Source organism: Nyctibius grandis, chromosome 12 (assembly GCF_013368605.1).
Source record: "Nyctibius grandis isolate bNycGra1 chromosome 12, bNycGra1.pri, whole genome shotgun sequence".
In the NCBI taxonomy this organism is placed as follows: domain Eukaryota; kingdom Metazoa; phylum Chordata; class Aves; order Nyctibiiformes; family Nyctibiidae; genus Nyctibius; species Nyctibius grandis.
Window position 1 is genome coordinate 13,527,258 of NC_090669.1, and position 12,590 is coordinate 13,539,847.

The following is a 12,590-nucleotide window of genomic DNA, read 5'->3' on the forward strand; positions in this document are numbered from 1 at the left end:
CGGCGGCAGCGGCAGCAGCGTCCCTGGTCGGAGCGGAGCTGCCCTGCCGGGACCGGGGGAGGGGAGCGAGCGGCGGGGTGGCCGCGCCGCCGCCGCGGGAGCTGAGGGTGCCCCGGCGTCTCGTCCCAGCGAGAGCCCGGGCCGGGCGCGGCGGCTCCGCGCGCCCCTCTGCGGGCCCAGGGCGCCCCCGAGCGGCGGGGCGCCGCGCGCGGTGTGCGGCGCTGAGGGGGCTCCTCCTCCCGCGCGGGGCCGGGGCTGAGGCGGCGCGGCCGGGCCGGGGCACAGCACCATGCTGCCTTCGCTCTGCCCGCGCCGCTCCGCCTGACGGGGGACGGGGGCAGCCATGCAGCCGGCGCTCCGTTAGCTGAGCGCGGCGCGGCTCGGGCCGGGGCTCCGCGGCCAGCCCCTCAGCAGCGCGACGGCACCGGCACCACCGGCACCATGAGGAACGGCGATGACCTGGAGGGCTTCGACGGCGAGGCGTCCAGCACCTCCATGATCTCGGGAGCCAGCAGTCCCTACCAGCCCACCACGGAGCCCGTCAGCCAGCACCGCGGGCTGGGCGGCCTCCGCTGCGACCTGGACTACCTGCGGGGCACCTTCGGCAGGATCAAGCTGGCCGAGGTGGTAGGTACTGCCGGTGGGGAGCGGGCACGCGACCGCCCGCGCTCGGGAGAGAGACATTCCCCCCTCCCGCCGGGCTCCTTCCCCCGTACCGGTGAGGGGGGGGAGCCGGGGAAGGCAACCCTCGGCGGCAGGGCCGTGCCGCTAGCCCTGCCGGCCCGGCGGCGAGGTGCGGTACCTGCGGGCGCGGCGACTGGCGGCGGCCCAACCTTCCTCCATTTCAGGCGGCCGGGAAGCCCGGCGCGGGCCGGGAGCCGCCGCAGGCGGGCCGGGAGCGCCGTGTCACCCGCTGCTGCCGAGCTCGGCGCTGGGGCGCGGGGGGCTGTGTCAGCCCCGTGCGGGGAGAGGCGCGGGTCGGGCCGGCAGCGGCTCCCGCCGCTCTGCCCTGCCGCCCGCCCCGGCGGCTGGAGGAAACGCTGCTGGATGTCGGGTGGCTCGAGGGACGCGCGGGCTTGCTCCCGTCAGGTGGAGTCGGCTTCCCCTTGCAGCGGGAAACGGCCCGGGTTGGGCCTCCATTACGGTGGGCTTTGTAGGGGTGTTCAGCTGTGCCGGTCGATTTCACCTCCGTGTGCGTGCCTGAGCCTGCCTGTGGCCCTGATGGCTGGGGCATTAGAGAAAACTCCACTACTACGGGTTTTGTATAGGTTAAAAAAAAAAAGGCAACTTCTTAGCACATAAGTACTTAAATTTGAATATTAAATATTCTTTCACTTTGATGAACTTACCGTAGAAGAGGCGTCGGAGAGCGGGCTGGCTGTGGCGGGGGGCGCGCTCCGGCCCTGCCCGGGTGCGGCCGGCCCGCGCTCTGGCGGGCAGAGGCGCCGCCTGCCCCGCTCCCGGCTGCGCGCGGGCACCGCGGGCTCCCGCTGCCGGGCGCGGCGCGGGCCGGGTCCTGTGTCCCTGGCACCGCTGCTGCGCCATGGCTGGGGGCTGCCCGGGCTTTCTAGGTGAGGAGCTGCAGGCGTGGGATTGTCCCTGGGGGTCGACCGGGGAGCCCGCACTTACGTGTCTGCCTTTAACAGGCTGAAGTTCTCATCAGTGCACCGAGTAAAAGAAAAGAAACGCTGGAACCCCCCCGCTCCCCCCAAACCCCCGTTTTTCCGTTCTGAAATAAAACGTAAGCTGTATTTGTTCATGTACTTTGAACAGCTAAATTGTTCAGTTTGATGGAGCCTGTGCAAGTCTTAGAGCACTATAGCAGCTAAATGTGTAATAATACCTAAGCGTTTGATCAGTTCTTCTGTTGGTGGTGCTGATGTTTGTCTTCATCTGATCTGCTTTCAAAGTCACTTTGATATTAGTATTTTTTCAAATCAACAAATGTGTTTTTCAGGATATTTTAAAATAGGTGTTTTTTGAAAGTGGCAGTAAGCTTGAAATAAATTTTTAAATAGCTTCTTATAGGGTACTACAAATTGTGTTCCCTTAAAATGGGTGAGTTCTTTGAGGACTGTGATGGCAGAAACATTTCAATATTTCACATATGTAACTTCAGCATTTAAAACCACTGCTTGCACATACAGGTTTCATGTAAAATACATCCAAAGGATCCTAGGTTTAGCAGGACACAAGGTTATAGAGGACTGCAGTGATGGATTTATGATAATTTTTTATGAATACCCAATAAAATCCAGGGTTTGGAAGTGCGATTTGTTTTCTTCTCGTCTCCTCAGTGTAGAACAGAATCTGTGGTCTGCAAGCGGTAGCAATGAGCGTGTTACCTGAGTAGTCTAACAAAAAGGAATAGCTGTTAGACTACCTGAGTAGCCTAGCAAAAAGGAACACACATTGGCATTATGTGTTCTCAGGACTGAAGCCAAAGAATCTGTCATCGCTGTGCAACATCTGCCTGTCTTTGAACTGTTAAAAACTGTCCGTGTGGTAGAAATCCTGGGGTGGTGCTGTGTAATACGCTGAAATAATCTGCCCTCCGGATTTTTGTTTCTGTTCCTGCTGCTGATCCTTTCTGTAGGACACAAGTAACTGTGGCAAGTCACATTCAAAGCTTGTAATTAAAATGAGTGATCACTGATCATGAGTAAGTGAATCCTTTATTATTAAACTGATTTGCTTGGAACAGGTTCCAAAGTTACACGAAGTACACATCTTAATTTTTTAAGTCTTGTGAAGAAAGATGTGGGGGAAAACCATGCTGTGCTGGAGTTAGAGATAGGAGAGTTTTCTTGTCTGTTGAACAGAGACGTCACTACTTCCAGTATATCGTTAGGAGGATATATATGTGCAGATTAGTATCGTCAGGGGAACCGAGTAATGTTTTGTGCCTTTTTAATAAGAGTGATCTGAGCTATTGCGCGTGGTTCCTACAGAGCGGGTGTCCAGTGGGTCAGAAGTTAACAAGTAATTAGATTAGCCAGTATAGGGTGGAAGCCTGTGTACCATCTCGACACGTTTAGTTTTCTGCAGAATTGTACTCAAAGGAAGCTCTGTCTAATTCATGGCAATAACTGGTAGAGCAGGCTACTGAATTTTGCAAACTGATAGAAAAGTGAGCAGTTCTGGAAAAGAAAGAAAAGAGAGAACACGTTCTGCAGTGCACTTAATTTGCTTATTTGCCAAGTATAATTATTTTAGTTATAATGTTTAATAATACCTTTACAAAAATACTGTAGGAACTAAAATGTATCAAAGTCGATAGTATAGAACTCTAGCTCTTAAAAATAAGGAGAAACTCCCTTTATTGCACACAGGAAAACTTAAAAAGACAAGTATTGGCTAAGATAAAAGGTCTCTAAATGTATTCTAGTAGAAAGAATGCTACAGGAAAGATTACAATGCATGTGCTTCATTTAGCATCAGGATTTGTCTTAAAATACATATATGATTGGCAGACAAAGGTATCAGCTCAAGACAAACATTGCTGTTTTTTCTAATCTTCAGTTGAAGGACTTTCCGCATATTAGTTCGTGGTGCTGTATATGAAGGATAACTGTTGGGCGTTGTGGCTTAAATGGCTCTTCTTCCAAATGCCCGTTTTTGATTGTCAAAAGCAGAAGAAACAGGGAATGGGGAAAAAAAAAAAAAGTGACTGAAAATAGGTGATTTTAGGGCTCTACTGTTTTCTTGTAGATTGTCTTTATTAATTCAAAACATTACAGGAGTTGTTAGAAGATGTAAAGCAGTGTGACATCTTAGGCATATGGAGTAATTAAAGTGGTGCTGGGGGGAGAACAGTTTCAACTCATATTTGTTAATATTGCAAGAGAATGTGCCCTAAAGTGTCCTTTAAAGGGGGACTGACATAATGGGTTATGATAATGATTCATGTGTAGTATTGTGCAGCTTATTTCTGAGTCTTACTTTGGCTTGCTTTCCCTTGACTCCCAGAAAAGATTGAATAGCATTATGGTTTTTTCTTAATTTTAAATTGGGTATGCAAACTAAGAAAACGGTATTTTACTGTTTAGGGCTTCTTATTCAAGGCTAAGTTGAACAGTTATGCAGTACATACGTATGCCTGCTAATGGTCAATAATACTCAATATGAAGAATAGCGAGGAAGTGATAAAAAGGACCCATGTGGAACAGCTTAGTAGTGAACCCATTTTCCTCTTTTGGTAGGTGAGCTTTTCGGAAAGTAGCTCTTTTGCCTGTATCTGATTGTTCTGTTGCATGGGTGTTTATTTGGATCTGTGAGGAAACATCTGCTGTAACTGGCGCTGGAGCTGTAAGCCTCTTTTAAAGAAGCAGGTCAAAGGAAGGAAGGTGGTGGGTGTTGGACCATATCAGGAAAGGAGTTTTCAGGGCTACTGGGGTAGCTGAGACACCTGGTCGGGTGTTACCATGCAGGTGAGAAGTAAATGGTATGAAGGGAAATGAATTAGAGGAGGAAGACTTAAAGTAGTATGGAGCTCTCATGTTTGATTTTGTGCCTTTTTTTGTTTTTTTAAAATGAGGATTTGAACTTGAAGAGGAAGTCGGGGAGAAGCCAGTACACTTGTGTACCAACAAGAGAAATGCTTTTCCTTTGGGGAAGTTGCAGTCTATATGGAAATTGTCTCCGGGGACTTTCCAGCATTTAGATGGAGCAGTACCTTGCCTTAGAGCAGATGTGAGAGATTAGATAGCTGTCCTTGGAGAACAGGGCAGAAAAGCTCTTTAGAGTTTATTTTCATTACTCTCTGGCATGGTATTGTGTTTCTCATGCTTTTAGGGGCTTTAATACTTCCCATGGAGATCATTGTACAATAATCAAACAGATATCCCTGGAACACTTTTCCTATGGACATCCTCAATTGATTCGTTTCATTTCAGTACTACTTCTCCATTCCCTTGGATTTCCTGAGGAGAATATCTCCTTTTTCTGAGTATGCTTGCTGAAGAAAGGTGTTTACTATGCGAGGAATCAAGAGGAGCTCATTGCTGTCATCCAAAAGAGACAGGCTGGTTAGCAGGTACCACCTCTTTGCTGGAAGTGGTTTCACTTTAGATGAGATTGCCTGCTTTTTTTTTTTCATTATTTTTCTCTTCAGCTTCTCTAAATGCGTTATTATTTTTCCTTGATTGTTATAATTCTGCACTTTCAAAGATCTTACTGTCAGCAAAGTTGCGCGTAGACATATATTTCCCACTGAAATTCCTGTGGCGAATCATGACTGCCTGTTGTCTGCTGCTTGGTTTCTTTGGGAACTGTAGCTCTGGGTGGGCTGTTCCTCAGGCCACCAGGTGAGTTATGAGGAAACCAGGCAAGATCCTGTTGGGAGCCTCGTTGGTTCTCACCAGGATCCTGACAGGTTTTCACAGGCACTTGATTTAAAGTAACATATCACATTTAACAGCTGTGACAATTGATGTGAAAAATTGTGCCTGGCAAGTTCTTGTGATATTGGCAGTAGTTAGGAATGGTTTAACTGGAGCAGTAAGATCACAGAGCAACCTTCTGATGGAAGTAGCAAGTGTCAGAAAACCCTTATCATGTGCTAGCTTGAAAGAGGGTGGCATTTGTGGTGGTTAGTGACGGCCTCTGTGGCTCAGACACCCTAGACTTTCTTTTCTTCATGTGCCGGTTCCAAATGCTACAAAAATCCATTAGAGACTTCTTTTAAAGAAGATAATACTTCTGCTTGGGAGGTCTCTGAGCTATAAGTTGCTGATGAGTGTACTGGGAAGTATCACTGCGTGCTTGCTCTCCTCTTGTTCTCTGCAGCATATGCTATTGCCCATCAGTGGAGGCAAGATTTTGAGCTAAATGAAATCTGGTGGGAATAGTGGTTCATATGTTCACAATTTTCAGAATAAAAAGTTCCATCTTCATTGGTGGAGAGTAGCTGAGCGTTGGAAAGAGTTGTTTTGCGGCTTACTGTTATTATACATTTCCAGATCCAGAAATTGGTTACGGCCAGGACTACAGTAAAATTCTTTGCTATCAGGATCTATTGCAATGAAGAAAACAAAATTCAAAAAGCCTGTAATACACGCCTACATGGGTAATAAGACTATTGAGAATTCTCATTGTTAATTATATTGAAAAAATAGAGTAATAACATTTATATTCCAAGGGGTAAGCTAATTGCTATTAGAATCAGGTTGAAAACTGTTATGAGATGTTCAGTAATCTCATATTCAATTATTGCTGCCTTCTTGTGCCTTCAGTTTAGCATCTCATTCTGTTCACTTCTGGAGGGGAGGATTAGATGGCGTCCCCAACCTGCCACCCCAGTCCAGCGTGTCACGTCTTGTGGCATGCATGTCTAACTCTTCCCCACTCCTTTCTCCCTTTCATTCGTCTTCTTTCACATTAGTTATTGTGGAGTTTGGTTTTATGTAAATAGGGTGTTAACTAAGCTGCAAAAAATTAGACTGTACCTGATAGAGGTCAGTAGATGTTCTCTGTCGTATTTATTGCATGGTAGGGTCACTCCGTGGTGGTCAGGTCCTGACATAGGGCATTCAAGTGGTCTCGGGGAGAAGCAGAGCACTGCAGGAGACATCTGAGCCTTCTAAGGCAGCTTCGGTGTCACAGGCAGCCTTGTACCTGACAGCTTTTTTCCATAAGTGATAGTTTCACCTTGAAGTTAGCTTTTGTTCATTTGTTCTGCACTTTGGAGGTATAGAAACCTTCTGTATTTCTGGTGTCAACTTAATTCTAGCAAATTTACAGCCATCTTTTCTTGTGTTAGCATTGCCACTTTCCAGAACTACTCCTTACTCCTTTGTGCACTTTGAAACAGCTGTCTGCACTCAGCCAGCCTTCATCTTGCTGCACAAGGCAGGACAAAATTGGTTTGGACTCTGCTTGTAAGAGGGGCTCTCTGGTCTCGGGACCATCTGGCAGCCCTTCCTTGCACCGCCATCTGACTGAGGTAATTGTTTCTCAGTGGACACAACCTGAGCAGTAGGTACCCTTTCAAGTGTGTCTTACCAGTGTGTATGATGACATGTCACTTCTCAAGCCTCTGCTGGAAATCTCTCCTGTTACATCCTAGGATTGCATTGGTAATTTATAGTCATTCTGTGATTAACTGTATCTTCCATGTTTCATTCTCTTATAATTTCCAAACAATAAATGTGAGTTTATGTAAGAAATCCTTGTGACTTTGCGTGTTGCATATTGAGCTTTGATTCTCAGTGGTGTTTGTAGCTGCTTGTTCAGAAGATGTTAAGGATGACATTGGATACTGGTGATCTCTGGCATTTGGTCTTAGAAAAAGGCTGTTGTAATATCGTATTAAAACAATCAAATTTGTAATACATAAATATGCTTAGAAATCCTCTTTAGGTAAACCATGTTCTCTTTAGTGTCTCTGAAACTCTTCATTTCTCTTTGGGAAGATTTCTCTTTAAAGGTTGTAGATCTGCATTGCCTTGTGGTGGTATTTTTATACTGACGTTTACCATAGAGGGAAGAATGATGAGATAACTGTTTAGCTTTGCTTTTTATTGTTTCTGTGAGCAACTAAAGACAAGACTGTGGTTGTCTTCCCACAGAAAGGTGAATGGGTTTTGGTCTCTTTCATGTTGTCTCTTAACTACCATCTGGCCATGGGCTGGTGTCCTACTGTCAGTAAACTCCCAAGTTCCTGCTATAAATTTCTCTCTAAGATGGTGGATAGTTTTAAATTCTGCTTTCAGAAGACATTTCCATAATCTCTGCAATAAGTATGTGCTGTTTTTTTCCTCCCATTATGAACCAGTGTAATAGTAATAGGTACACTATACTAATTGTAGATGCTGCAGTAAGAAATGTAGTTCTAATGGAATTACTATGTGGAAAGCTACCTTCTTTTCTTGTAATCTTTCTGGTAATGTCTTTTGTTGATGAGCCTTTCTAGTGATTTAATTATCATCTTGAGATAAGAAGACAAAGAGGAGGACTAGCAATTTAAGAGCTTGTGTTTTTCTTGTAACATAACAAGTATAGGAGGAATCTGTTATTTCTGATGCGAGTTAATGCGCCGTTTTGTCAAATCAGCTTGGGCCCTTTTTTGATAGTTGTCATCCCATGCTCAAAATCACGTTTCAGGAATACCTGCCTTGCTTCTAGATCTCAACAAATAATTTTGTACTGAAATTTTGTATACAAAAGGGGACTAGATATACAATGAACAGACACCTTAACAGTGGGTCAACTGCTGTTACTCTGTAGTGGTAGTAGTCACTATTTGTAAATTAGAGCTGGATTAAAAAAAAATACATACTGATTATTTGAAAAAATAAGTCACCTAATTCTCAGATGATTTGTGTAGTCAGTTGCTCCCTAAACATGGAAATAATGTTTAAGTTTCTCTGGAACTTGCACCATCAACTCTTCAGAATATGAGAGGAGAAAAGCAAAAGCTAGATAACACCAACCTGATGTTGTATATTCTTACATCTATTCTAGCATGAGTAGAGGAAAGATGGGTCAAGAATATTACTGACTGTGAGCAAAGAGGTCTTACAGCTGCCGTAGCACTCGCCTGAACCGAGAAGCCCATGCAGCACGCAACAGCATGAATCAAGTAGTGCAGTCTACAGTGACAGGTCTCAAGCATTGTTTTATTTAGTAGGTGTCCAGGATGAAATCTGCGCTCACACTGCACTGTGTTGGACTTGATGATCTTAAAGGTCATTTCCAACCAAAATGATTCTATGATTCTGTGTTACTAGAATGGCACAATGCCTGAAATGTGGTTTCGGGTAAGCAGAGTAACTTTTAATGTTTTAATCTGACTGTGTGCAAATTAAACCGGGAGCTATAACTCAGAGTATCACATTTGTGACTGTTGTATTTAATTAATTGCAATTAAGGCTCTGGTATTTAATGCCTTAGCTTGTGGAAGAATATGGTGCATTTTTACAAGTGTCTACAGCATTGTCTGCAGTTAAACTTTTTTAATACTTAACTTGATATTCAGGTGTTGATGCTTGAATAATGTCTTGTTCAAGACACTTTAAATTTTCTTTACCTTGTATGTATGTTCACAAAGTGTTCAATTTGCAAGTGAGCTGAACTTGTTCGTGATAGTTCCCTTCATTACAGCATAGCTTTAAAGCACAGCAGCCATGTGCCTGGTATGTAGGAATATGTCCTGCACTTAGATCTGGATTTGCATACGGTGACACTTCCGCTGTAACTTTCACTTAAGCTAAACATTGTTATTTGCAAATGCTATAAATCTGCCAGAGATACAGCACTACTCATAGTCTCTTGGGATGTTCTGGCAATTTTTTGTGAAATAATTTTATGAATCAACTACAAGCATTTCTGTATTAGTAATTTTCTGTACTTTTGTACATTTTAAACTGAAATGTTCATGCAAGAAAGCAGCAAGCACGCTTGTGAATATTACGAAATACCCAAGTTCTACAAGTCTTTAATAACCTTCAGTAACTTTTGTCTTATGAAATTATTTTCATGCTAGGAAGTGATACTGCCACTTGAACGTTGTGAATAAATTAATTGTTTGATCATATAATCTTCTTAAAGAAACTGATTGTTGGATTTAATGCTTAGAAACTTTAATGTAGATGAAACCTTCTATTAAACATTGGGATCTTTTAATTTTGTATGATGTTATCACTTAGTAACATTTTTTAAGTGTTTTGGAAAAAATGCTCCTCCAGAATTATAGGATAGCGTCCTAAGTCTTTGGGATGTTCAGTGTGTTTAGTTCGTGGTGGCAGTACAGTAAGAATCATGACTGAGAAGGCGAAGGCATTGTTGCCAGAGTCTTGGGGCTTTTGTGTTGTTAACAACATTTTATAGTTCTCTGTTTGCAGCGTGCCAAGTTTGTTTGCCGTCTTTAGGCAGATCTGTTCTTGAGTTATAAAATCACGAGTAGGTGGATTTGCAGTTATGCAATGGAAGTTTGTGGGCTCTTTTCTGTTTTGGATGCGATACTACTGTATAACGCTTCTAAGACAGTCTAAACAGCAAGACGGGCTCGAAGGTTTCATGCATTCCCCAGTACAGCTGGCAGTGCTCTTTAATGTTCTGGCCTACGTCTATTTTTTTAATGTTCTGTTTTACCAGTATGTCTAGACTCTTTTTGCCTTTTAAGGCATGGCATCTAAGGGGGCCTTCAGATTGCAATCTTGGGAACGTTGGGATTGCAAGGACATTTTGCACCATTTCCTTTAAATAAAAACAAACCCAAAAAACTTTAATGGATTCCTTAGGACTGCTTTAAGTTCTTGATTGTTTTCTCATTAAAATTCCTTTCTTGTTTTAGTATTTGTGGGATGTTTGATGTTTACTCATAATTGGGATTAAATGGGGTTTTAAAGGATACAGACTGATTCTGATAGACTTAAAATAGAACTTTTGCTTTTTAAAATAGCCTAACAGGCTAGTTAAACAGGAGGCTGTGCAGATCAAATACTTGACAAATTTTATGAGTGCACCTTTACTTCTTAAAACCAATTAATTTATCCTAGTGTTTGCTACAGATTTACAGTACTGCGTTTTAATGTTGTTTTGACTAGCCAGGTTTCCAACACAGGTTGGCCTATGAATGTGAATGGGAACACGAAGCCAGGTCAGAAGTGTTGATTTTTCTTTTTTTTTTTTTTTTTTTTTTTCTTAAAGAGCTGAGTAGAGGGTTCTTGTGAGTGAAGCAATAGCCAATTTTTTTTTTAATTTTGTTTAAAAATCATACAAACACAATCTCGGTAACTTGCTGCATTCCAGCAGAGAGCATGTGTGTGTATGTACCATACTGAACATGTGTGTGCAGCCTGAGGACAAAAACAGGGTAACTGTATGTATCCATTTTGTTTAAATAGCAAAGATATGATAAGTTTGAGTTCTTACAGCTTGACTTAATAGAAAATACTAGGAAATGGAGTGGAGACCCTTGTGGGGGTCTCCCGCTAGTGATACCCTTGCTGGAAGATTGGGGATGAGAAGTTGGACAATGTACTAAGAGGTGCCTCTCCTGGACACGCTCTCTTGAGCATCCTACACAACTAATAAATGCTGATGCAAAACTAGTGACTTTTAGGGACACTATCAAATTAGTCTTTAAGACAAACAAGAATTACCAATGATTTTTAAGGAAGCTAAGTTGTATCTTCCCCTGCCTTGGTGACTGAAAGTGGGAGTTACTAAACTTTCTTGAACTCAGCTGTTAAGCTAGATTTTTTTTTTTTTCCCCCATTTTGTTTCCTGTAGTCAGTTTTTACTCTGTGTTACTACTGTAGTAAAGCCTACATGAGTAGGACTAGCAGCAAATGGGACTAATGGAAAAACATTTTATTCTTCCCCCTCCCACCCTTCTGCCCCCACTACGTGCAGCTGGCAATGGCTGAGGAAGATGTAGAGGACTCCAAGTATACAAAGTTATATTTAGTGCAGCACTGCAGAAATGTATGATATTTTTCTGACCTATTTTTACCTAGCTTGTCTAAGAACATGATATGCAAATGCTAGTCAAATTGTAATAAAATTGGACTTGAAGAAACTTAGTTGAGTAGTTTTACTCTGCAAGAATTTCTGCTCTTCTGTTACGTGCGTGATTTAATTATGGTTTTTACCGGTGCTTGGGAGCGCTGTTCTGAAGTCTGATGTGGACTGTATTGTAGTGATTAGTCTGCAAGTGTTCCCTTTGCTTTGTGGCATGACCCTCTCTGCTCCTCTGGAGTAGGCATGGGTATGCTGAGGCTTGTTGAGGTGGCTGTTGAGAGAATTTTACTGCCTGACCTTTGTGAGCTGCAGCTGAATCTGAGGAACCTGCCATGTCTTGCACCAGGCAGACTGGTTAGAGAAATGAGCCTGTGATGTTTGGGAATTAGAGAGCAAGAGATGGCTATAAAAAGCTACGCTTGCAGATGTCTGTGAAAACGAGCATGAGACAATGAATGGGAAAATTAAGCCTCAAATATCAGGATATGGTGAAAAGGGGGGAAAACCCCCCTACCTCCTGTAATTTACTGTTTTATGTCCACTCACTGAAGCCATTGGCACAATTCAGTGTACTATAGGTTCAGAATAAGCCATTTCCATCTATGAGTTGTTAGTTTCACTGGATTGCATAGGAATTAAGTGATTAATTCAGCATCTAAATGGGAAAGTTAGAAATGTGTAACTCAGTATGTTGGGGTTTTGTTTGTTGTTGTCTCGCAAGACCTGTTGCTTATGAAAATATTTTGAATTATGATACACATGAATTGTTTCTGGGGACTGAAGGTGCAGGTTCCTGTGGAGAGAAATAGGTGGGAGAAACTGGTTATGTTTTGCGTGTTTTGTTTGCCCTTGTTTAAAGCGTGGCTCTGTGTATGATCTTCAAATGCACGTTCCTGTAGGATGGGGTTGCTACAAAACTATTTTTTGTTTATGTTTTTAAAAGAAAAAAACATAGTTCTTCCCGTTACTGCTAAATAATTTAATGGCTTTTGTTTATGGGACAGGTGACATGTTACAGTCCTTTTTCGTCTAATCTGGAAGGTACGTTTGAATCGCATTCAGGTTTATGTGAGGAAATGTGATGTGCCTAAAACAAGTATCTCCTCGCAATGTGCCTTGGCTTC

At 43.4% G+C, this 12,590-nt stretch overlaps 1 protein-coding gene across 1 annotated transcript in view; it reads left to right on the top strand.

Moving 5' to 3' along the window:
• Window positions 1-331: 331 nt before the first annotated feature.
• The window catches only part of CMTM4 (CKLF like MARVEL transmembrane domain containing 4), a 37,788-nt gene continuing 25,529 nt past the window's right edge, over window positions 332-12,590 (top strand). The window contains exon 1 of the mRNA XM_068411408.1: window positions 332-627. Coding sequence (XP_068267509.1) covers window positions 442-627 — 186 coding nt within the window. The 5' untranslated portion in view covers window positions 332-441. The remainder of the gene's footprint in view (window positions 628-12,590) is intronic.